The following is a 26,494-nucleotide window of genomic DNA, read 5'->3' on the forward strand; positions in this document are numbered from 1 at the left end:
ACTGCAGAGTTATAAAACATTTCTGACAGACATCATAAACCTCCTGTGTTGACATCATTGTTGTAATGACTGAACTTCTGTGAAAAAAAAATCTAAAAATATCAGAAATTCTCTCTCTCATGTTTTTTTCCCCTTTATAATAAAACCTCATTATATGTTCAGCTGTACCCCTCTTTGATAGGATGCTTGTTTGTGTGTGTGTGTGTGTGTGTGTGTGTGTGACTTGTCCTCAGTCACCCCACTCTGTTTTCTTGTTAACTTTTACTTGTATGAAAACATTTCTCGCCACACTGTTCATCCCACCTCCCCTGCTGGAGATAATGTGTGTGTGTGATGTGATTCAGCAGAGATATTTTGATGCAACAATTCAATTTCAGGAGTGGAAAGTGTACTGGAGCCAGCAGCGTCAGCAGTCACACCCTGCGGTTAGGTGTGGGTTGTTTCCTGTGCGTGTGCGTGTGCGTGTGCATGCGTGCGTGTGTGTGTGTGTGTGTCTACATACAGTACGTCATTGTGCAAGGACAAAGTTAAGACTTGATCTCTGACACATACAAACATCTATAAGGTGATCAATACGTCTGTCTTGAAATCAATAATCGTCTTCACTGCGGTGACAGCTTCATTTGGCAAAACATAAACATTTCAGCCGAAGCTGACATTGATGTATACGGTCCAGTGTTTGAATTACTTTGTTGACCTGTTTGTGTGTGTTTATTTGTCAAACCAGGACTGAGCCTGTCCTGAAAATCAGTCGTGTGTGTGTGTGTGTGTGTGTGTGTGTGTGTGTGTATATGCTGACATTTGGGCTTTTTTGTGTGTGTGCGTGTGTGTGTGTGTGCGCGCATGCTGACCCGCCTGAGGCCATCATTAGTCGAGGGTTAGCCACCTGTCACAAACAGTCAATACCAGTGACCTCATTAGCATCAAGGTCAAAATGGATAGAGAGGTGACTTCCTGTGGTCACAGGAAGTCAAAGCTGTGGTTAGTTAGGAGTTGTTGCACAAAGACAAGCACCATATAACCATGTTCATATAATCTGACTGTTCACTTAATGACACCCATATTGGCATGATGACATTGTTCATTGCAGAGCTAAAACATTAAGTTGATTTATTGATAATCTGATCCAGACAATTAGTCGCCAATAATGTTTAGGTCATTTATCAAGTAATAATGTCAAAAATTCTTTGGTTACAGCTAGGGCTGCAACTAATGATTATTTTCATTATTGATTAATCTGCCAAATATTTTCTCAATTAATTAGTAATCTATAAAATTCCTATGTCGTAGAGCTCATGGTAACGTCTTAGTAAATGTCCCAAAGATATTCAGTTTACCGTCATGTACGACCCAGACAAACTTAAAAACTTAAATTCTCACATCTGAGAAGCTGCAACCAGGAAATGTTTATCATTCTCGCTTAAAAAAACAACTAAAACAATTATTCGATTATCAGAATAGCTGCCAATTAATCTTCTGCGATTAAGTAATTGACTAATCAACTAATCAACTAATTGTTGCAGCTGTAGTCACAGCTTCTCAAACAAGAATATTTCCTGCTTTTCTCTGCTTTATATTTTTGAAAGCTGAATGAATTTTTTCAGCTTTTGGGCTGTTGGTTGGACCGAACAAGACATCTAAAGACATCATCGTGAAAGCAGTGACAGTCCTGGATTTATGTTTCCCCCGTTCTGTATTCCCATTTCAAATTTTTCTTCGATACTACTTAAAGTCTCGAAGCAATGAGCGGTAGAATTGGGACAGTCTCTCCTCAAAGGCATTCACGCTGTTGCACACATAAGTGACATAGTTGTGTGGACGATGGAAAAGAGAGCTTCAGAGAAAAGTTCATACCCCGATTACTTCCGCACACAGCTGGCCCCACGTGATTGTCTGACAGAAATTCAGAAAGAGGGTATCAGACGCTGTTATAGAATCTGACAAGCACTTAGTTTTAAGCACTGTGATGACTTCAGCGGTCTCCATTATCAAAGTCACAGTCTCTGTTTGACCTCCTCCCTAAGAGGTATTGGGACCTACAGCGCCGCACTACTTCCACCTTTGCTCCTGAGAAATTAGAGTCATAATTTGTACAGCCAAAGGAGGTCCATGTCAGGTTAACGTAAACATACAGTAGGTTATTTTAGGCATTTGAATAAACAAGCAATGGTGTCGTATTCTGGTGAAGACAGTGTTATGAAAACGTGGCTTGATGATGGCAGAAAATTGATATTTCAGCTGATGAGACTGTAATTATGACTCCTAATTCGGTTATCTGTCACAATCACCCTGTAAATTACATTAAATTAAAAGCATCTCCGTAATTCTTACTGTAAAAAATAAAGCACTGATTGTGTTTGAAGGCATCCTTTTCACCATGTTGGATTTTCCCAATGATATCTTAACATTGTACTGAGTAAAAAGAATGATCAGTGTCTAAGTAGAACAGGTCAGATCGTGTATACATGCAGCAGATGATGTGTTATATACCTGGCGGATAATGACACACGCTTTCATCAAAAACTGAAAGGAGCTCAAGGCCTCCCTTTTGAATTTCACATTGATGAATCAGAATAGTGGAGGAGGGAGGTTTGACCTTGGCGGCACAAGTTGAAAATTGAGCCCGTGTGATCACAGGTGATGGTTTCCTTATAAAGGCAACAGGTGAGAGAAACGTGTTGCTGTAGTATTGTGAGTGTGCGTGTCGTGTGTGTAGGGTGTCGTCAGCAGTTTCTCTGTGTTTGTAGCGTAATGTTGTAGGGACGGTATCGGCTATCCCGGGCTCACTCAAGGTAAATCTATAACACTGTCTGCCCCGGGCCAATTCTTGGCACCACGGCGTAAAAAATATCCTCCCCCTGCTCGGATCACGTCACCTCAATTACTCTTCTTTTTCTTTTCCTCGCCTCACTTTACTTAACCACATCCCACTCCTCTTTCTCTCTCTCCGTCTCTCTCATCTCTATCTATGTAGCTGGCTTGGTTTATTCTTTCCCTTTCAGACAACGTAGATTTAACAGATATTACGCTCAATGTCAGTGTCTCTACCTTTATCTTTTCTGCACTCTCATTCACTTTCTTAAAGGAATTTGGAGTTGAAGTCAGGATGCGGTTAGCTTAGCTTAGCTTAGCTTAGCTTAGCTTAGCTTAAAGACTCTAGACTGGGGGAAACATCTAGCCTGGCTCTGTCCAATGATCAATAAAAAGCCTCTAAAGGTGTCTTTTCTGCACGATATATCTTGTTTGTTTCACCTGTACATGAACAGAAATATATAAATTTTTGATTTTATGGTTAAGATGCATGCTGGAAAAGTTTTGTGATAGTTTATACATCTTTTACCTGTTACCAAACCAAACAAGAAGAAATAATTCCAGCATGTAACTCCCCCTGAAATCACAAAATGACATTGTTACATTTAGGGCTGCAACTAATGATTATTTTCATTACCATTATCAATTATCAATTATGTTCTCAAATAATCGTTTTGTCTATAAAATGTCAGAAAGAGAGTTAATAAATTAATAAATTAACATGTATCTTGTTTGTTTTAACTGTATAAACTGAAAAAGTGACATGTTGTGGTTTTAGGGGGGTTCCTTTACTTATCTATGATTATTTTTCTTTCTTGACCCTCTGTTCCTCCTGCGCTATCATGCACACACACTCCTACCACATTATTTTTTATCGATGATATGCAGCATGCATGAAATATAATTCCTTTTATTTGCACCTTTTTTTTTTTAAAATTGATTCGATAAAGCTTTCAAAGCCTGTGCATCCAGCAGCCAATCCTGTGTACTGTACTGTGTATTTATGGATCTTACGGGAAGCTAGAAAACAAAAGCTGTGTATTACTAGCAACTGCTTCCATTAAAGCTATTATCTGCTCACTCCAAACAAACAAACAGGTACTATTGAACTACAAGCCGTGCTATGCTTTTAAGCTGCACAGCATGAACCAGTTGTGTCCTCTGTGTAGCCGTGCAGTCAGTCATGCTTTTCAGATGGGTTGTTTAGCGGGTAAACTGACCGACTGGAACATCATTGGTAGGCTGATTGACTTATTCATTAAGAGGCTGGCTGGCTGTCTGTCTGATTGACTGATGAACTGCTCTACCAAGCTTTTGTCCAGCTCCTAAAGATACATATCACTGTAATCTTTAATATGCAGTGTTATCTTTGCTACGTTTGAAGCGTTAGTCATTTTGAAAGCTGTATCACAAATATTTGTATTTGAACTACAAAGCCATGTGTGGGCTGACCTTCCTAAGCAATGTACAAGAGTAATATTGCTTTCAGTGCGGACTGAAATTGGCAACAGGACAAAACAGTGTGTGTAACCAAACAGGCTTCGAGGCGGAGAAGTGTAATAGAAATGCCACTCTCAGTCAGAATTTTTGGCATAATTTCCCTTTTTCCCGCTTGTCTCTTTTATTAATTTGGACTTCAGGCTTTTAGTGATGATATGAGTCCAAACTCTGAAGCAATCGCTGGCAAAGCTCGACATGACCTCTTCTTTGCCCTTTCACACACACACACACACACACACACACACACACACACAGAAGCACTCTGACAGAAGTACATACTGACATCCATCCATCTATTTTCCGCCACTTATCCAGGACTGGGTCGTGGTGGCATCAGACTGAGTAAGGAAACTTAAGAGATCCCTCTCCATGGCAACGCCCTCCAGCTCCTCCTGGGGGAACCCAAGGTGTTCCCAGGCAAGGAGAGATATATAATCCCTCCAGCGTGTTCTGGGTCTGCCCCGGGGTCTCTTACTAGTTGGATGTGCCCAGAACACCTCCAGAGGGAGACATACATACAGACACTCAAACATAAAGATGATGAAACAGCAGCATATTCTTAGGTGGGGTTACCTTAGCATGGATATTACACATAAATTATGACATACGTACATCCTGGTTAAGAACCTTTTTTCTCTATTCGATATAATGCTGCAACTATTTTCATTATCGTTTAATCTGCCAATTATTTTCTTGATTAGTCATTTTGTTGAAGGTGACATCTTCAAATGTCTTGTTTTGTGCGACTAAGTAAAGAACCAGCAAAAAAAAGTGAAATCCCACTACTATAGTTTGTTTCATAGTTTGCCTCCGAAGCTGGCTGATGTGGGCCGTGACACAGCTTCCGGAAACTAACCAATCAGAACAGAGTGGGGTCATCAGGAGGCGGGCCTTAAAGAGACAGGAGCTAAAACGGCCTGTTTCAGACAGAGGCTGAACTGAGGGGCTGCATAAAGGGCCAGTATAAGATAAATAAGGAGTTTTTTGAACTATAAATCATGCAAAGATATTCCAGTAGAACCCAAGAATATAAATATAGACCTGGAAATGTGCATAATAAGACCCCTTTAAAAAATACAAAATTATATTCGCAATGTTAATGATATACACAGGTTATTTAAATAGGAAAGATATAACTTAGTTTGAATATGCTGCAAGACATGAAATAATCAGGAAGCTTTCGCTCTCCGAATAGCATCTCGCACATACAGGAAGGTACAAAGGTTGTACGCAGGGCTGAGCTGAGATGTCTACGATTTTGAAGTGAGAGGAGAATTAGGGGGGAGATGGAAACGCTGCTTCTTCTGAGGTTTATTTTTGGGAAAGACTCCATTCTGGCTTTTTTCATCTGCAGTCTCCTCTTCCCCTCTATGCTCCCCCCCTACCCACCCACCCACCCTATCTCTCTTTATCACCCCTCCCCTCTTCCCCCTCTTCACTGCTCCCTCAATCCCTCCCTCCCTGCATCACTGTCAGCTGGCAGAAGGCTGTATTGTTCTGCCACACTTCTGCTTCTGGGACTTTGTAGGGGGGTGCAGGGTTCATATGCACACACACACACACACACACACACACACACACACACACGTCCCTTGTGACCAGGCATTGTACCACATCAATCCCCATGACGCTTATTTAAGCCAAGATTCATATTCTTGCCCTACAACCAGTGTGTCTGTATCTCTTTGTTCCACACTCTCCATTTAAATATTCAATCCTTTATTTTATTCTTCTTTTCTTTATGGCTTTTCTATTCGACTATACAGTTAGTATGCATTTATATAGTATCTACATAGAAAGATGATATTGTCTTCTGCAGGAAAATATCCAAAATTAATCCAAAAATGTTTGGAATTTTTTGGAAACAGTATTTGAAATAACTGTTAATAATAAAAATGAAATATTCCATTGTGTGCCTTAATCATCATTACAACACAATTATCTTCATAATGCACACAAAGATAATTGTGTGCATGACAACGGTGCTACAAATCTAAATTATGCAATCATACAATACACAATTAGAATAACAAATCTGTGATTTCTGCACTGTTTTGACAGGTTTATTTAAATGTTATATTACATTTTTACATTTGAGGCTTTTGCTGTAGAGTTGAAAGAATTAGTCAATTAATCATTGATGAATAGACAGAAAATTAACAATTTTGACAGTTGATTCATAGCAGTTTCCTTCTTATACATGTGAAGATTTGCTGCTTTTCTTTATCATCCATGATAGTAAACTGAATATTTTTGGGTTTCAGACTGCTTTTATCTGAAAGTCAAGCAAGATGTTAACTTGGGCTCTGAGAATTTTTCTCACATTTTCTAAACCAAACTATTGATTGATAATTCAAGACAATCCATCAATCAATCAATTCAGTCAAACACTTTGTCTCCAAAACACAATTGGTTGTGCAGCAGTAAAGCAGATATACAATTGTAAACAAATCAATAAATATATATATATATAAATATATATTTTTATTATTTAACTCTGCCTTTCTATGTATAAACTTACAATCAATCATTTGTTTTTGGCCACTTGGGGGCAGCTAAAAACTAAAGCTTTGCTAAAAACAGCTGCCTGCTGCTGCTGGAAACGAGGTTCATGAGAGTGAACAAAAACAGTAGCGTCGTGAGCCGTAAAAACCAAAACAATGAGCTAAAAGACACTAAAATTCTTTGTAGAGCTGAGGGGAGCTACAGAGTTTTATGATAATTTTCTGTGGGTTCATTTCTCCAAGTAACTCATTACATTATATTTTTCCTTTATTAATGTAAAAAATATAGATTAATGCAGGTTTAGCAACTGTTAGTCATACAAAACAGTTTCTGTTGAGTGCCAATGATTTTGCTGCAGACATTTATCAACACACCTTTTTGTTTGACAGTGAGAATGGACTCAATAAAAGACCCGTCAGCATGTATCTCTATTCACTGCTTCATTTTGTCCATCATCGCAGGTTTTTGTTTCCACTTAACGAAACTGAGTTGAAACAACAACACGTTTGTTTTTCCCCCTCATCATACAGTGACGAGCAAAACAATGAACTCATTTCCATCGTCGGGCGAATGCGGAGTAATTTGTCATATAACGCTAACTTTTAAAAAAAGGAACACCTAAAACGTTAGCATCCACATGCTCTAAGCACCACATGCCGACACTGACAGCACTCAGCAAAGAGCACTAAGTCGGAAACAAGTAACCTAACTGAGGAGAGCGCATTATGAATTATAGAATGACTCCATTACAGAGCAGAGGGGAGAAGACAGCTGGGGTGGAGAGCCGAGATGAGATCCGGAAGGAAGTAAAGGGATTAAGGAGGGTTAGAAGGGAGAAAAGGAGAGTGAGGAAGAGGGGATTGTAAGGACTGTGGTTAGAAAGGAAAGTCTGTAAAAGTAGCGTGTTTTATGCCACCAGGCTATAATGATGACTGTAACATGCTTGTAGAGGTGGTTGCTGGGCCAGAGGATTGGTGCAGAGGCTGACGCGCGTTGTGATTGGTGGACGGGGGGGAAGACGAGGAGGGGCTGTGGGGGAGAAGTACTCCACATCCAACCCACATAACACATCCCTAACATGCTGCAAAAAAAAGATAGGAGAGAAAAAAAGATGAAATCAAATTAAAATGAAGGGGTATTAGAGAGAGAGAGAGAGAGAGATGGAGTTAGATCAAGGCGAGTGATTGAAGAAGAGGGAGAGCTGATTGGTGGCAGAAAAAATAAAGGAGGAAATTGGAGAGTGGGTATAGAGAGGGAGAGAGAATGACAGAGAAGATGAGGATGTTGTTAGTTAGGCCTTTTATCCTCCCTTCCTCCGCTTCCCTGCAGCTCCGCTCTTCTCTCCTCTGCAGTGGAAGATCGAAACTAAGAACTGGGACAGTCCATTCATTTATGCACAAACACACACACACACACACACACACACACATTCAGGCACTTGCATCTCAGCAGATTTAGCCCATACTGCCTTCTCATTTCACTGAACACACCACTGTTTTAGTTTTTATGTCCCTGCAGCCAGATTACTGCTTAGCGCAGTGACATCACTAAAATGAGACACCTCCTTGTTTACGTGTATGATGCAGCGTTTACAGGCAGGGTTTCTCTCATGTCTGACGGTACCACGAGCATCTTGGCAGAGTTGTTGTTGCGATTATTGTAGCACAGATGGACTGAAACTGCAGCGGTGATTGCTTTTCTGAAAATTTACATCTCAATTTGTAACTTATCTTTGCTTATTTTGCTATAAATTGTGGCAGTATCTAAAATAATCTGCGATAAAGGCTTGAACTATCACATATAATCCAATTATGTTGGATTTTTTTGGACACTGTAATTAGATTTACAGGAATTATAAGTTCAGATCTGTATTAAGTATGTCATATTTATAGGGAGTCAAATCAGGCGACTTGGACACAAGAGCAACACTGAGAGTCTAACAACTCATTAATTCAGTTCTTGCTAAAATACAGCATACAGCCGCCTCCGCAAAACAGCCACACCACAAAAATACAGACCTACAATAATTACAATACAGAATACAGACATTAATACATCAACATTAATACATCAAACAAAAACAACACTGGAAGCAGTTGTTTGTTACATATTCTTCTAATTATTAAGTTTTTTTTTTCGAGTAAAATGTATCTCAAAAATCCAAATATTGATAAATGAATAAACAAATACAATATTTTAAAACTATATAAAAACACTTGACCACATGTTTATTTGACTCCAGGTTAGTTTTAACATCAGCTGTCACCATTGGAAAGTTTTATAGACTAATTTTTTTCGATTGTTCCCAATTAAAACAATTTATTAAGATATATATGTTTTTTAAGGTGGATTATTTTATGGAGACTAGTGTGATAATTGGTACAATTTGCATTTTTTGTGAAAATTTGGGGAAGTTTTGGTAAAATGCAGGCTCTTCCCAATAAGCAAGTGGGGGTTAATTGGACTTTATTCTTATGGTGACAAAATCTTAAATTCTTGTAGTTCTTAGTAGTCATCTTGTTGACCAGCCAGTGACAGAAATTGGGGCAATACAGTAGCTCATTAGTTAGCACTGTCGCCTTATATCAAGACATTCCTGGCTTTGAATCCACTGATCGGTTGTGACGTTTATGTGTGGAGTTTGTAAGTTCTCTCCTTTGTGTCTATGTATGTTTCCAGGTGCTCCCATTTCCTCCCAAAGACATGCAGGTTTGGTGAATTACCAAAATTTTCCTGCAACTGTGCTGGGATAGGATGCAGCCCTCTGCAACCCTGCACAGGATAAGTGAGTTTGTAAAATGGAAAGAAGGATGAGGCAGGAACTGGTAATCAGTGTGAAAAAGAAATGTTGCTTAGCCTTCATGTTCCAGGGTTGTTGCAATCACAGTGAACAGCAAGAATGACAGCTAAAGATATAGTGTAAGTAAATCCATGATCTGGGGAAACACTGGGATATTATATGAAAAAGGGGAAGAGAAGCAGAGACAGGAGTATTTGATGTTTCGGACCTCCCTGTGCTCTCAGTGGGCGAGGTGTTGATCCTCGGCTCAGACCCAGCAGAGAGTCACGACATAGACAGGGTGTGTGTTTATTTATGAGAGAGAAAGAGAGTCTTCTCCACTGCTCTCTGCTGTATTCTCAGGATGAAGCGGACATTTTGAAGGTGAAAAAAAGGGAGGAGTCCTGCCTGGACCAGACAGACTGACAGACAGACACTCACACACACAGTTCACTGGACTGCACAGGGCTTCATACCCAGACGGAATATCTTATACATGAGTTTGTGTGTCAGTGAGAGACGTCTTGTCCTAGTTAGACACTCGATAACATCAGGTGATAGATGACCGAGGGCATCGGCTCCTGCGTGGAGAGGACTACCAACTAGGACTGGGTGATATGACCAGAAAATCAAATCTCGATTTTTTTATTTCCAAGATTTGAGTCCATTCACAATGTATCACAATTTGCAAAAAATGCAGGCTTGGAACATCATATTTTTTAAGACTTTTACACAAATATGTATTTATATGCATATAAATATAAATACAGGTTTTCTTAAACAGCTTCTGACTGTCAGTAGAGCACATCCAGAGCAGAAAGATCCCCTCACTAATTGATCTGCCGCTGTTTGTGTTTCTTTACGAGACAACGTAGAATCTTAAAACTGTTCAGTCGACTCCCGGCGCTTCCGCTCTCATAACCCGAAACGATGCCTCGTCAGCTAACACAAGCCGAGAGCACAGACCACTGTGCAGTCGTTTTCAGTCAGTCCCTCTTGTAAATGCGTCGTTAAATTCACTACGAGATAGCCGGAGTCTGCTAAGCGCCTGGAGTCCAGTAAACTGTAGCAGGTGAACATGTAATGTAACTAATCAAGTCACAGTTTACGGGACTGTTGTGACTCAAAATGGCTAATGTGGCCAGCTACCATCTACATGACTTTTTGACTAAAAATAACCTTTTTGTGCATACTGTAATAACTTGAATGTACAATTTTGACATGTTACACATTTTGCAAAAACTAAAACTTGAATGAATGGAATTAATTTGAGATATCATGCAGGACTTGGACCAACAATGTTGATTCTGTATTAGCTCTCCTAACAACGCTTCTAAAGAATACATAACACTTTTTCACAACTCAATAACAACTGCTAACCTTCTGGAGCTGACTGGTTTCCAACTAGGGTTGGACAAAAACAAGTCAGAAGAACCAACGACTATGTTGAGTGTTAAAGTTCATCTTTTACTTTGAAAATAGTAGTTTGACTTTAAAAAAAAAAAAAAAAGGTTAACTTAAGATTCATTTACTAGCTTTTTTCAAAGCTTTCAACAGCATCTCATCAGTGGAGCGAGTTTGCTCAGTTGTCATGGCGATATAGATGGTGTTAACAGGTGGTCGTATATATAGGAGGGGTTTGTGAGACTGAGAATTTTATGATTAATTATTGTTTAAATAATTTATTGTACAGAAATGGTAAAATTTCTGAAAGAATTTCTGCTTTTGTTTATTTTACATCATTTTAAATGAAATATCTTTAGGCTTTTGATAATAAAAGTAATATGAGGACTTCACCCTTGGCTCTAGAAAAAGCCAAATGCTATAGTGTATATTTTAGGGACTACACTAATAATCAGTGAAAACATTACTGTTGTAGCCCTAGTTTTACCAGCACAGATAGCTACATCTTTTGATTTCAGACATTTCATGCTCCTACGTGATACGACAGAGGGCTAACGACTAACATAACAACATAGCGTCCTACACTCACTCATCTGCATCCTTCTTCAGCAAACACAGAGCTTAAAGCTTCATATCAGAAAATCCTGTGGGTGTTTCACAACAGCAGTAAGCTTTTCAAAATCCTTCCCACTAAGCTCATTTCTGGTAGTGTTTAGTCTGTTGCTTGTCAGTGACTGTTCACCGAGACAATCAGCAAGAGAATACACATTTACTCCCTAAAGACTGAGGTGGCAAGTTACCGCCTCTACTTACTTAAAGCAAAAAAGAAGCTTTGCCTCAGAGCTAATATGAGGTTGTCGCCCATGTGAGGAAACACCAATTTTCTCCATTTGAACAAAACATAGTTAGACTGTTGGTTGCTGATACATTATTGGAGAAATAATGATACCAAAAAACACGTATAAGATTATACAGGTACATCACTTGAATTGAAATGTGGAGGTCTTCTGTTAAAGCAGAAAAGCATGAAACTAACTAATATACTAACTAATATATGTAATAGATGTGATGAAGTGAAAGAGTTACTTCTGGATGTGACACTTGGTAAAATTCCCTCAGTGTTTTACAGCTGTTTCTTTTGTTATAGTTGTGTATGGGGGGAAAAAAAAGTCTTTCTGGGTCCAAGAGTGTCATGTGATCTGCAGTTTCAACTGTGGCCGCTACGCCAAGGCCTCAAATAGCTTATTTTGTCTGACCAACATCATCCAAACCCAAAGATATTTAGTTAACAATCACATAAGACAAAGACAAGCAGCTGGAGCTATATACTGTATGTAATATTTGGCATTTTTGCTTGAAAAATTACTTAAATGATCAGACGATTCTGAAAATATTTGATGATTAATTTTCTCTCGATTTCAGATTTAATGTAATTCATTTTTCAGATAATCCCTCTGGATTTTAAGTAGTTTATTTAGCTTAAGAAGTATGACATTTCTTTAGCCCATAAAGGAACATTTAATCCTTCAGTATATCTGAAAAATTCAAAATCATGAATTTTGGGTTTTCATTGGACGGCAGCGATAGAGTCACAGTCCTCCTACTCATCGGACTGCTGTGTGTTTTCTCAGGTGTGCCCAGAGTAGCTGCTGCTTTCTGGTGTGTGATATCACTGAGACTTGCTTTGCAACCAGGAGCTGTTGCAGCACTCTTGCTTTTTGTTGTGAGGTCTTCAGTTTCTGCGATTAGTCATGTCCTGGCCCACTAACACTGTGCTGAGATGCGCAGCAACCGAGACCGCTCAGGAAAGGAGTGTGTGGTGTGAGCCAAAAACACAACTGTCCTCATTTACTCAATTCCCTAATCTCCCTCTGTCACTCTTTGTTAGTTGCTCTCTGTAAAGCTCTCTTCACTGTCTTTCACTTGTAGCGATCTATTCAACTTCTCATCAGGCGTTTCTAAGGATAAAGGGACAGTTCCTCTTTAACTGTTTAGACAGTAACTACTAACTTATAATGCTATTTACAGCACTAATGATAAAAAGGGCTGTTAAATACTAGCTATCTGCAGAAACATGAGACAAGAATGGTAAACTCTGAATGTAGGATGTTAAAATGGCAACCACAGCTCGGTGTCTGTGGCGGGTCGTCGCCATGAGGGCTGAGAGTCAGCAGAGAGAGGAAATAGCATGCTGATGCTGTACACACATCTAAAGTGCTCTATTGATTTACTGAGCAATTCCTTAATTGCCTTCAGAATCTATGAGCTGTGAAGGTAAAGGCCACTGATCGTACAGTACGTCTCTGCTAATCTCGCTGTCGCCGTTTACTGTAGATTTCACTCTTTCCTCTTCCGGCTGTTTGTTTTATGTGTGTGTGACCATCGAGTGAAGAACAAATAGTGCAATCAGGGACTGGAGCTGCACTATCAAAATGATTAGAATAACAATATTGACAACTGAAATGTGCTTTTTTATCACATTAATCACATTTTTCCATAGAGGGATAAACATTTGAGTGAAAATCCAACGTTTCATCCAAAATTTGTAAAAAGTAAGATTCTAGAAATGATTACTGTCATCATATATTCAACTTTTAATATTTTTTTGATTAATCAATTGAAAACGTAGTTTATGAAATGTCTTGTTAATACATATTCTGTCAATTTGGATCAGCTCGAAATATTGATAACTGAAGTGTTGAACTTGATCATATTTTTCCTCAGAGGATACAGTAGCATGTCTCAGTGAAAAATCATACAAAATTTCCAAAAGAATTATAATGCAGAAAATACAAATTAAATAAAGATAATAGGTAAATGAAGTCTGTATTTGCAGAATATGGTTTACTTTTTAATTTCAGCAATTTGTTGCAGTTGGTTCACCAGTCTGATAAATCAACTGGGCCAGTGTTATCAGCTAATATTAGCTCATAACAAATAATCTGTAACACCATATAAATATGCCAATTAGTAACAAGACATTTCAACACAGAAATGCCAAAGATATGTTTGTGATTGCTAAGAAACAGTATCACCATTACACAGTTTGTTCACCAGAGAGCGCTGACGCTGAAGTTTATTGTTCTACTCAGTTCATATCTCGGTCACAATTCTACAAGGGATCCCTAAAACGTTTATCTGATTTTTCAAATATTAATATTGTATCAGCGTCAAAAATCCAGCTTCAGTCCGACTCTATAAGTAATTTTGCTTGTGTTGGCGTCACTTCCTCTGCATAATGAGGCAAAGTAGATGCTGCAAAATGTTGTGAAAAGGGCTCTGTGCACGCATGTGTCTGGCTGTTCACATGCACCACACACTCCCTGCCACATCCCTGTTGGTGCACCGTGTGCTGTGTGTGCTTTTGGGCAGATATTAATTTATTCATGACCACTGCCGTGTCTCTATCAGAGGAGATTAAGCCAGCAGTGGTACAGTAGCTGATGTTTCCCTTCTTTTCTTTCTTGTATTCTTTCATTTTTTTTGGCGTTTGTCTTTTGCTTTAGTACCATCAAACTGAGAATTTGTTTTTGACTCCCAGATCTGAACACATGCAGTTGAGAGTACGTGCTTTGAGAAGACGGTGGCGACAGGATTGATGTCTGCCTTTAGGCGTCTCTGTCTGATCCCCTGTTTCCCCCATGGGCTGGCCAGTGTGTCTACCTGCTTATCAGTCACCACACACACACAGACACACACACACACACACACACACACACACACACACACACACACACACACACACTCATATAGACGTGCATACAACCTGACATCAGCACAGTTCCTGTAATCCAGCAGCAGCAGCAGCAGAGCAACGTCATACGCTGTCATCCAGTGAGAATAGAGCAGAGCAGATCTGCCAGCCAATCACAAGGAGCCCTAATAAGTGACAGAGCTTGCAGCTGACATTGAGAAATAGTTGAAGGGAGGGTTTCCTGACGCACAGTGTGTCTGTCTGATGTCTGGAGTTTGAACATCTTAAAAAGAAACTAACATTTATGCGATTCAGTTCGGGAAATATACATAAAAGATTGCAGATTTGGAGTCTCTCACGTTCAACTACCATGAAAAGCAAAAGGAAGAACAGAAAAGAGGAGTTGAAGAGTTTAAAGCCTGTGTTTTTTTTATCCTCCTCCATCTGTATCTCAAGCGCTGTGAGAGTACTGACACTGCAGTAGCCAAGCGACCAATCAGATTGCAGCACTCAACAGCCAGTCAGAGGCAGGACAACACATACTCACACACAAACACACGCACACACACACTCAGGTTGCTTTTTTCTGGTTATTTTCTGGTGATTTCATAATCTATAAAATAAAAAATGATGAGTCTTTTTCTGAGAGGGAAAGCACTCGTTCTTATGTAACCTATTCTTGATACAGTATTGGTAAAAGTATTGATTCTGTATTAAAAATGGATTTCACTTTTATTTACAACAAACCTGAACAGACAGGTCTTATTGTTTACATTTAAAGATATCATCATAACAGTGTACAAAATGCTTTTCTCTCCTGCTGCAGTTGATGCAGTACTACTGAGAGACCACTAGGGTCTGATATAGGACCTGAAAATTAATGATCGGTAACCAGGAGAGCTGAGAGCTTTGTGTGTGTGTGTGTGTGTGTGTGTGTGTTTACTGCATGTGGGTGTCAGTAAGGTGTGATTGTGGGAAAACACTTGCCAACACTGCAGCCTCTTTGTGTTTTCCCATCACACACATTTATATCAGACCAGTAGACAGCAGCACTTAAAGTTACAGAATAGTTGAATATCACACTTTTTATTATTGGACAGCAGCACTTATTATCCAGTAGTTGAATCTGAGCAAATGCAATACATTATATATTTTCTTATAATTTTCTTCTGTAAACAAATATACAAAACAACATACTTTTGTAAAGATTCACTAGCTATTCAAAAGTAGCCGTTTTTATTGTGACAGACTTAGCAGGATTGGTTAACTTATTATTATTAATACATTTTTAGTATTGAATATTTCTATCTTTCTTTCATTGTCAAAACTAGGAGAAACTATTATATGATACTCATCATGCATTCACTATGAGCATGCCCATCTGGATTTAAACTGACTTAGAACTTGTTAGAAACTATAGACAAGGGGACTCATGAACAGATATCAGGAAAAAACGATTATTCAGAACTTAGAGTTGAATATTTTTGCTAATTTTCCTTAATACTTCTAATATTTTTCTATGCTAGTGCCAAAGCAATACCAACGTTTTGGTACCAATACCAAAACAATATTTTTTTGTGATACATCACATTTTTTTACACATATTTTTCTACAAAACTTTCTACAAAAGTCAAGTGTCAAGTCTGTCTCTACATCAGCAGCCTTTCATGAACTATATCTGAATATTTTTTATTTTTATTCAAAAGGGACATAACATGCTTTTTGTGATTTTTTTTTTTTTGGTATATATTTGGTATTTTTTGGTATTTTTTGTATTTTTATACTGTTATGATGTCGGATGTCTATGGTCAACATGGTCAAAGCTCCATAACTTGAGGTGAACATATATAGAAATGCTCCCTTAAAGTCAAAAGCTTCAACCTGCTCTGAATGCTTCGTTTGCAATGTTGCCTCTACTTCCTCCTCGTGATGACATCAGACTGTTTGCACATGCCCACAAACAGCTGTCCGTTGGTAGCCTTCGTTGCTAAGGTTGTTCCATGTGTCCACTTTGGGTATTTCAGATCGGATTCAGGTTCCAACATATTTGAGAGGTTTATATTTTGAGTAAAGAATGAGAAAAAGAAGTGAAATCCTACTACTTTACTATAGTTTGTTCACGTAGCCTCCGGAGCTACTCTGTTCCAATCAGAACAGAGTAGGCTCATCAAAGGGGGGCCTTAAAGAGACAGGAGCTAAAACAGCCTGTTTCAGACAGAGGCTGAACTGAGGGGGTGCATAAAGAGTCGATATAAGATAAATAAGGAGTTGTTTGAACTGTAAACCATGCAAAGATATTCCAGTTGAGCCCTAGAATATAAATAGAGACCTGGGAATATGCATGATATGTCCCCTTTAACTCCCTTCTGTAGTAAGTAAGCAACAACAACATACAACAAGAATCTGACCAAACATTTGATGTCAACTTTTGATACTTGGCGGTACAGACAAATTTCAGTTTGTACCAAAAAAGTATTGAGGTTTGACACCAACACTACTGGATCAAATAGTTGTGTTGGGTTCTTTAGGGATTTAGAAATAACAACTGTTTCCTCTTTTGTTTGGTTAAAAAAAAAGGACAGACCTTCATTGGCAGGCAACATCTGTATACAGAAGGCCCAGATGTGGCACCAGTCCCATCACATTCATACTGTGTAGGTTAATCCACATGTCAGTGATTATAGTTTTAACACCGGAAGGTTCCATCCATCCCACAACAGTGCATCACTGCAAATTTAGGAGCTTCAGTTTCCATGGCAACCTATCTCTCTGTCTCTCTCTCTCTTTAGTATTCGTCTCCCTCCCTTTACAGATGTCATAAAACACTGAAGACAGATCATTAAACTGTGTGTGTGTGTGTGTGTGTGTGTGTGTGGGAGTGATATGAGTGTGTGTGCATGACGCTGTAATGCCTTTGCTTTGTGACAAGACGAATTCCTCTGCTTTTTGTTTATGTCATCTGTGGGAAAAATCTGCTTAAAAGCATTTGAATATTCAAACATATTTTTAAATGTTGTCATGGATGTGAGACTAGATGCAACATATACACAAACGAGAACACTGTGATCGGTAATTAAATTGTTAGATATCTATATTTCGACATGGGGATCAACCAGAGTACTGTGTGCAAATCTAAGACTGTGAAAGAAGTTTTAGCTCAAGAAGAATGAGGGAACACTGTCACTGTATGTATAAATCATGGTGGTAATTCTGTATGTTTCTGACATGTTGTCAAATTGATCTTCTGTAGTAATTCTCTGAGTCTGGGTTGTCGCATATCTTTCATCGAGATCTGTGCAGTTTGCTCAATTTCTCCGACAGTCCTTAAACTATGGTCATCATTCAGCCTACAGACTCGATTCAAAATGAATAAATAGAAAATAAAAGTCTGAAAGGTGTCAGAGTGAACCTGTTTGTTTCTATTTGGACGTTGCTAATTCTGCTGGTTGTGATGCACCACAGTTCAAAAAGGCTGAGCACTGTGGCTCTTGACCCAGTTCCATTTTTATTCAGGAACCGGTCTGATCTTCATTATCATGGTTTTCAGAGAGTAATCCAGCCCTTTAAAACCATTCCACTGTACACCAGCTGCACGGGGTGAAGGTCCCCAAGCGTAGACCCCGTTGGGGTTAGCACCAAAGCAGTCTCTATACCAGAATCCTCCATAGCACAACCTGGCGCAGTTTGAATTATGCAGATCTTGATCTTTGTCAGTGGTGGTGAATTTCTGTCCATTGTGAAGACGTAGAGAGTCTCCTAATGGAAAAAGTCAGGAAACAACACAAACCAGGTTGTGTGATAAATCATAGAGTTGATGTTTACTAGTTTACTAGAGTTGATGAAAAACTACCCGTCCTCACATTTTTTAGATTTACATTTTTAAAACAAGCTTGAAAGAGACAGGAAAACTACCCCACCTGCTGCTCCCTTGGTGAAACTTCCCAGGTTTAGCTGGTACCCCTCTGTCTCTGGACCAACAGAGAAGGCAGAGTAATGGGCAAAGACCTTCTGGTCCTCAAAGTCTTCCATGTCCACCCTCAGCTCGTAGTTCTTGGCCTGGGTCAGCAGATGCATTGTCTCCAGGCCTGAAAGATAATCAGTGAGGCAATGGTGACCATCTGAGAGACACTGGTTTAAATCCAGTAAGCTAATGTCAGTACTGGCAGGGCTCAGGGTCTCTCATTTCACAGTATTTTGCTTGTAATTATAAGTAATTTTGTGATATATTAGAGATGGCTATCTTAAAAAGTAAAGCAGGAACATCTTCATCTTCGCATGATGCTTTGTGGTAATGACAGTCAATTGATACAAGTATTTAATTTATATGTACAGCAACAGATCTTTTAACATTTGTATACAATTAAATATACATCGCCCTTCAAAAGTTAGAATTAGACACATTTACTTTAACTCAAAGAACTGTTGAGCCAAGATGCAAACATGAAAATCTCAACCTGAGAATTAGAATGAGTATTACAAGATGTATTTTTTCTTCTTGTCAGTAAAGAAATAATTTCTGTCATACCCAGCCAGTACTCTCCAGCCGCGCTGCCAAATCCAGCTTTGTAGCTATTCCACTTCATGTAGAAGTTCACTGTGCCATCTTGTCTCCTCTGAATGACCTTGTTTTTAGATACAAGTTCAACAAGAAGAGTGAGACAAAAAAAAGGGAACTGTCAAGACATAAAAGCTTCACTAATCAATATTTTTTTATATTATAATGTATGACGCTGCAATTCACCTCAGCTCTACTTTTTAGGATCTTTCAGCTTATAGTTTTGGTTTTACAGCCCACAATTTACAACTTACGTTTTGGTTCACTCTTTTCACTCTCATCTATCTATCTTTTTTTTTTTTTTTGGTCTAAATCAAAGTCAACTAAGGTACATGTGTCTGAGGTTTGGATAAAAAAGTGATCCACTTGGTTTGTTCCTCCATCCTCACCGTCCACTTTTCGGCAGAATCGTCGTCTTTGCTCATGTCACAGTAAACCTGAACAGGAGAGGTCGGGCCTGCTGGGTAGATGGTGTACACGCCGTCCCGACCTGAGCCGGCTTTGTAGATGTCACTACAGTCTGTGGGCAGAGGGGACTGATAAGCTGCTACTGGCAGCAGCACTGCTAGAACAACCCTAAGCTGTAGCAAACAGAAAAAAACCAAAGTATTCCTGTCAAAGATAAGGTTTGTAAAGAAAACACATAAACACAACACTGCATTATTTTACTGTTAGCTTCAGATTAATACGTCCTGCGTAAACCAGTGTTAGTCCAGATTAAATGACATTTGTCTGAAGGCTCTTAATGTCGGGATCACAGGACTGAAACATTGTACTGCAGCTTATTTCATGAATACATAATCATTATATTTTAATCACTGAAAGCAGTAGTGAGTGTATCTTCGCGTATGTGCTTCATGTGCTCCTGGAAAGGTTGACAGACATGAAGTGATTAGGCGTGGATTCAGTGTCAAACTCAAGGAGACTTTAACAGTACAAGTGGCTGTTGCCAAGATTGACTCTGTAATCTGTACAGTCATGAGTCAGGCTCTGGTACCGATGTATTTGATTGTCTAATGTTCATACTTGGCTATCAGGTTGCGATAAATAGATCTGTCCTTTGCCTATTTTTAGACTTTCTGGTAATGAGTGGTCTTCTCCTGCAGTAGACTCATACTATGTTGATAGGATTACTCCACCACTTTCTCCTTTCTTATTTCAAAGAAAGTAGAAGCGATTAGGGCTGCAACTACTGTAACAATTATTTTCACCATTCCACCATTCCAATTAATTTTTCAATTAATTAACTGATCTATAAAACACCCCAAGAGAGTGAAAAATACCCATCACAATTTCCTAAATCCCAAATTGATGCCATTAAATATCTTGTTTTGTCTGAACAGCAGCCCAAAACCCAAAGACATTCAACTCACTATGACGCAAGACAAGGAAAAGCAGCAAACTCTCAAATTTAAGAACCTGAAACCATCAAATACTTGGTATTTTTGCTTAAAGAATGACTATTTTGATAGAATTGGTTGTCAAAATAGTTGCTGAATAATTTGACGTCAGTCGATTAATCGACTAATCTTTGGAGCTGTAGAAGTGATGCAATTTAATGATCTCTTCCCTATTGTTATTTACATATTGTGCTCGACTCATTTTAGTCTCAATTCTAAGACTATCTGATGTGTAAACGTGGCCAAGACTCTCAGTCAGTCTGTTTACACATAAATAGCGCTACATATATGAAAACAGCTGTATTGAGCCTTCTGTGGCTCAAGAGATAGCAATGCCAAGTCTGAGAAGTTTGCTCAAGTGTTGTCCATTGAATAAATTTAGGTGGTGTTAAGAGGCTACATACAGACTGGGGTGGAGGGCACCACTGGCCAAGCGGCTCTGTTTGAGGCTAATAACTAACCAGTGGAGTTCTCTTTTAAGAAGCCAGTAAGGCAGAAGAACATTGGTAACTTATCTGTTAATAACAAAAATTCACAAGCTAAATTCAACCTTCACCAAAAAGCTAAAAGTAACAGGAGTCATACAGGTGCTAATCAAAAAACTCAAGGACTTATTCTCTTGATTACAGCACAATAACTGTTATAGTATTGTTTTATTTCTTAATACTTTCATTATCTCAATAACAAACAATTAACTCAGGACTGGATACAGTGGTATGCTAAAAGAAATACTTAACTACATAACTTCTACATAAGCTTGTCATTGAAAATTTAAAGAAATGAAGTTAGACAGTCGTATACTTTTTAATGTACATACATGTTTGTCTTGAGATGATGGTCTATAGGAAGATTGTTTTTGACATGATAATCAGACTGTGGATTTTTCCTAATATGTCTACTGGAAGTGAAAGCAGCTTCTCCACCTCAAATCTACAAAGCAAACACACAAACACACACACACACACACCTCGTGACCTAATGCACATAGAACGTACCATTATCTCCCATGTTGTTACTTTACATACCATCATTCTTGTATCTTTTAGCTTGATTGTTGCTTGATTTGCAAAGAGGAGGGAGTGTTGCTGTCCTGAAAAGAAAGCAATGAACATCTTTATTAAGTTCAGTATAGTAGGAGCAGTTTCAAATTTGACTTTGCATGAACTTACCGGTTTGTTCACAGCAAGATATCTTTCCATCATAAGCAGATCATTTTATATTGGTGCAATTCTGCATGTTGCAACACTCAGTATTTTCCCTGCTCTTAACATAATGTTTATTTTCTCCTGCCTTTCTGTCTCTCCTTCTCTCAACAGTCAGTGTTGGTAGATCAAATATACACACTATGTGAGGGCTTTCCAAACAGTCCTCCCTTTAGTTTGTTATGTCCTTTTTAACTGACCTTTGTTCATGGAAAGTCCCAATAAGTGACACAGTTTTAATATACTGTAGCTTATATATCTCCATACAGGTTCAGTGAAGTTTGTTCACATGATTTGAAATCGATAGTCTGAATCATTTGTCTCAACTTTTAGTGGAGTTTGCACAGGGTTGTTTTGTCGATGTCCTCTGTTTCAAAAGTGGCTCATATTTCCTACTTTACTATTTCTGTGGTTATGGTATAGTGAAAGCTGCATTAATTAACTTTTACCAACTCCTGTGGGAAATATCTGGCTCTTTAGCTGCTACGCTCCACTGCTGTAAGTTTACCAACTAGTCAGTATCTTTGTGTGGTTGCTGTTTGGTGCTGGACACGTAGTGCACAGTTGTATTATCAAAGCTTCTTTTTTTTTTTTAAACTGTAAACGAGGCTGATGAGATTGGAATTTGTGGGCCGGAAAACCAAAACAATGAGCTGAAAGAGGCTAAAAAGTTCAGTAGAGCTGAAGAGAACCACCGAGCACGGTGATAATTCTCCGTGGGTTCCTCACTATTATACATAGAAATCTGATCCGTTGTTAATTTAAAAATATTGATTAGTGCAATCTTTAACATAGGCAACTAAAGCTATTTGGTTAAGGAAAAGATTCTCAATATGGTTCAAATACCAACTAGCTGTTAGAAAAGTCCGTTACATCACTACTTCTGTGCATAAAAACACAGGTTGTTTTAAAGACATAAATAAACATCTGGGGAAATGCTCTCGCTAAGCAATTCCAAGTTCAAATTTAAGCTGTTCGAACAATCAAGCTGTGAATTTTCTTGAGAGAACAGTCTTGTTTCTAAATTATTATGAGCTGCATTAGTCCATCAATGATATATTTAGAGTGTACATAAGAGTAAGGTATATTTATGTAGTTATGCTAGGTGTTAGCGGGACAGTCCTAATCTCCTAATTGACTCCAGACTGATTAAACTCTTAACCCTTACTGACTGGATACACTAACTCTGTGGCTTACTAACATTTTCACTTGTTTTCTGATTTTTTTGACCAGCTTCTACTCTCACTGGGCACATGTCAGTAATATTCATATAAACTAACTGGCTAGCCTTCTGACAAGTTGACCAAAGCCTCTTTAATACCTGAACCATCCAAATCCTGCTAATCTGCCTGCTGGGCTCTGGGCCCTGAAGCCTTGTATGTGCTTGTGTGTATTTTTGTTTGTTAGAATAACCTTGGCTTATTGCACTAGCTAGTGTTGTCTCTGCAATTTAGAAAGAAAATAGAAGAGAGTAAGTCGAGCAGAGTGGAGGATTTTGCTTCCACATTATGGCACTTTTACACGAGTGCGTCCACAGACACATTTTTGTGCGAGTAGATAAGGTGGCGATCCTTGGCAACCGAGCTTTCTGGCTGCAGATTGTTTTGGGTGCAGTGGCATCTGTGTTTACCGTGCAAACACCTGCTGAGCTCCATGGAAGTACATAGGAGATGGTGGATTCAGATACGGTAAGTCAGACAGGGAGATGTTTAAATCTGTCTTTGTATAAGTGGGAACATGTACACACGGACGTAGGGCTGCAACAGATGATGCTATTATCAAATAATCTATCAATTTATTTATGATTGGTACAATGTTAAAAAAATAACTGTTTTCAACCTGCTTGTTTTATCCAACAAACAGTCCAAAAACCCAAAGATGTTCAATTTACAATGATATAAAACACAGAAAACTAGCAAAACTTTGCATTTGAGAAACTTGAACTGGAGCTGTGAATATTTGGCAACTTTTTGATAAGTGATAAATCATTCAAGTCATTTTTTTCAAGTGTAAATTCCCCAGTTTCCCAATTCATAATAGTACAGATTACTGTAAAGTGAATATCTTTGGATTTTGGACCGTTGGTCACACAAAATAAACAGTATGAAGATCTTGAGCTGTCAAATGTTATGATGGGTACTTACCACTATTCCCTGATGTTTTATAGACCAAACAATTCATTGTTTAGTTGAGAAAATAGTCTGCTGAATAATAGATAATGAAATAATGGCTCCACTATTTTGTGGTTAGTGTCTGAAATGAACATAGGAAGCTTATTAAGTGTAGTGAAATATATGAGCACCGGTCAAAGGGTTGGACACCGTCCCATTCACTTGAATAAGAAAGTGTGTCCAAACTTTTGATTGGTGCTGTATATACATGTTGTGCTCTGTCAACTTTACACTTAAGACACCTTTAATTTGACTTAGTGAGGTTGCACACTGACTCAGATAACAAGCTTAACGTTGTGCTTTTTACACAATAGGATTAATACAGTTAAAATAATATCCTGCTATAAAAGGAGCTTTCTTTTTTTTTCTTTAACAAGTTCTTTATTGGCTTTTTACATTACAAAATGTCAGCAAATACATACAAATGCGATTCACATAGCGTATATATCCAAACTACTGAATGCTGTCCATTCTAGATATCATGTTATTCTTCCTCCCGGCAAACCCACCCTCTAGCTCTTCAGCTGTCCCTTTGATGTCTTTGTAAATCTGACTGTATCCATTCATTATGGATTAAGAGAGTTCAAGAGTGCCTCACAACAGCAGATGTCGTTACAACAAACTTATTGTCATACTGACGACAAATGATAATATCAAACACACACACACACACACACACAGAGGAACTTTCATTTTTAACTTTTTTTTTTTTCTACATTTAACAAGTGGCAGTGGGTTGTGAGCGCACACATAAACAGTCACACGCTCAGAGTGGTGCGTTGTCCTCTGATCCCGTGTTGCTCCAGTGAGAGTTGGTTTGAGATTAGCGCCGGAACTCTTCTATCCCCCCCCCCCCCCCCCCCCCCCCCCCTTCCTCACCCTCCCCCCCCCCCATGCTCTGGACTTTCTCACTGCAAGCCAGGTATTTTTAGCTGTGACATAATGCCCCTATCTCTCTCTCTCTCTGTCTCTCACTCACTCTCACACTTTTTCAGTCTCTGTCTTTCCCTCACCCTCTCTCTCTCTCTCTCTCCCTCCCTCTCACACAGACGACACCCCCCTCCCCCCACCCACCCTCCACTCCTCTCTTGCCCCCATCCCTCTCTCCCTAGCTCCCAGGCTAGGGCTAGCTGCTACAGTAATTGAGTGCTCAGGTTTCACACTTTCAGCTGCAGGCTGAGGAACATGGCAGTGGAGGAGGCAGCAGACTATTTGGCAGAAGTAAGTGTCGTACTTTGCTGTAAAGTCATTGAGCTCACAGATTGTAAACAGACTTAACCTCCCCTCTCTCCTGCTACATTACAGTACCGTGATGGTAACAGGATTGAGGAGTTTATAGCCGGTAGGATTTAGTGATGTTGCAGTGGTTACCGGTCCAGAGATGGCACATTGTCAGTAAGGCTTGGGGGTCATTGATGGGACAGGTCGCAGTAGGAACTCTGCTGCACCACTCTGCTGCAGTAAACGTGTATGTGTGTGTGTGGATATGTGTGTTTACACCTCTGTCTGTGTTTGCATTCCTGAGGGCTTCACTGTGATTGTACATTTATAAATCCCTGCTGATTATGTATATGAGCCCGTACGTACAGTGTGTTGTGGATACACGTTCATGTTGAGAAATGATGTGAATGGAAACACCTGACCTTGGACGGTGGCGCGTGCTCTGTGTTGGTTTGTGTTTGTGGAAAAGGGGAATAAAAGAGCAAAAGAGAGAGCTAAATTGTAAAATTTAGAAGAAGAAGGAGAGAGGTCAGTGTTAGAAATTGCTGTTTTTAAATAGTTAATTTTCTCATTAACTCAAATCCACTTGAGTGAGCTAGAAGGATAGCCCTTCATGAGTCCTTGTAATAAGAAAAAGGTCTTCATTATCCTGGTGATATGTGACATACAGAATGCAGTATTTGCTTTCTTAGGCAGACTAGCTCATCACTGGCTCACCAAAGGACCCAGGCAGCACTTTAATGGTAGTTAAGTAGGTATTAACTTAGATATGAGCTTGAATTTCGCAACAGAGAGAGCTTTTGTTTGCCATTTGTCTGATCTGAAAGGAAAAAACAAAGTGAGAAGACATAAATGTAACGTACCGCAGTGTTAAAAATACTATAAAGTCTTCTAGTGAACAGATTTTCTGGTAAATATGACATAAAAGCCAGCTAGTGATAGTGTATGAATGACAAACACTTTTCTGTCCCTCAGCGTCGTGGTTGCTTGCAGGGGAGCAGCTCCCATGTTGGAATGTGTGTAACTGTATGAGTGTGAAGTCGTCTGAAAAAAGAGCGACAGTAACATTCTTTGCATATCTCTCATGGATAAATAAAGTTACACTGGAATTACACTTGCAGAAACTCAGGCAAAGCTGAACAAATCTCTTCTCTGCTACGACGGTACATCCCAAGACATCAATTAACTTAAAATTCAGTTTAAACGGATAATCTAAAAATAAGATGATGAGGCACGTCTAAGGTATCTGTTC

The 26,494-nt window shown here is 39.0% G+C and overlaps 2 protein-coding genes across 34 annotated transcripts in view; one reads left to right on the top strand and one right to left on the bottom strand.

The window, feature by feature from the left end:
* The window catches only part of LOC122970970 (ankyrin-3-like), a 162,698-nt gene that overhangs the window by 48,286 nt on the left and 87,918 nt on the right, over positions 1 to 26,494 (top strand). The window contains exon 1 of one of the 33 annotated variants that reach the window (XM_044337356.1): positions 25,128 to 25,242. The exons of 31 other annotated variants lie outside the window; for them this stretch is intronic. In XM_044337356.1, the coding sequence (XP_044193291.1) occupies positions 25,207 to 25,242 (36 nt within the window). In that variant the 5' untranslated portion in view covers positions 25,128 to 25,206. Of the gene's footprint in view, positions 1 to 25,127; positions 25,243 to 26,494 lie in introns of those variants that run through there. One more of the 33 variants, XM_044337385.1, reaches the window with a different exon arrangement.
* On the bottom strand, positions 17,738 to 21,733 carry LOC122970974 (microfibril-associated glycoprotein 4-like). Its single transcript, XM_044337386.1, has 5 exons — positions 21,674 to 21,733; positions 19,638 to 19,829; positions 19,219 to 19,315; positions 18,611 to 18,778; positions 17,738 to 18,449 (listed from the first exon to the last, which is right to left on the bottom strand). The coding sequence occupies exons 1-5, from the start codon at positions 21,677 to 21,679 to the stop codon at positions 18,199 to 18,201; spliced, it is 714 nt and encodes a 237-aa protein (XP_044193321.1). The 5' UTR covers positions 21,680 to 21,733; the 3' UTR covers positions 17,738 to 18,198.

Source organism: Thunnus albacares, chromosome 20, assembly GCF_914725855.1.
Source record: "Thunnus albacares chromosome 20, fThuAlb1.1, whole genome shotgun sequence".
NCBI classification, from domain to species: domain Eukaryota; kingdom Metazoa; phylum Chordata; class Actinopteri; order Scombriformes; family Scombridae; genus Thunnus; species Thunnus albacares.

Excerpts from the sequence above, each read along its gene's own strand:
- LOC122970974 (XM_044337386.1), bottom strand. Across the intron at positions 18,779-19,218 it reads GGCTGGAGAGTACTGGCTGG|GCCTGGAGACAATGCATCTG; the intron begins GTATGACAGAAA and ends ATTATCTTTCAG. Across the intron at positions 18,450-18,610 it reads TTTCACCAAGGGAGCAGCAG|GAGACTCTCTACGTCTTCAC; the intron begins GTGGGGTAGTTT and ends TTTTTCCATTAG.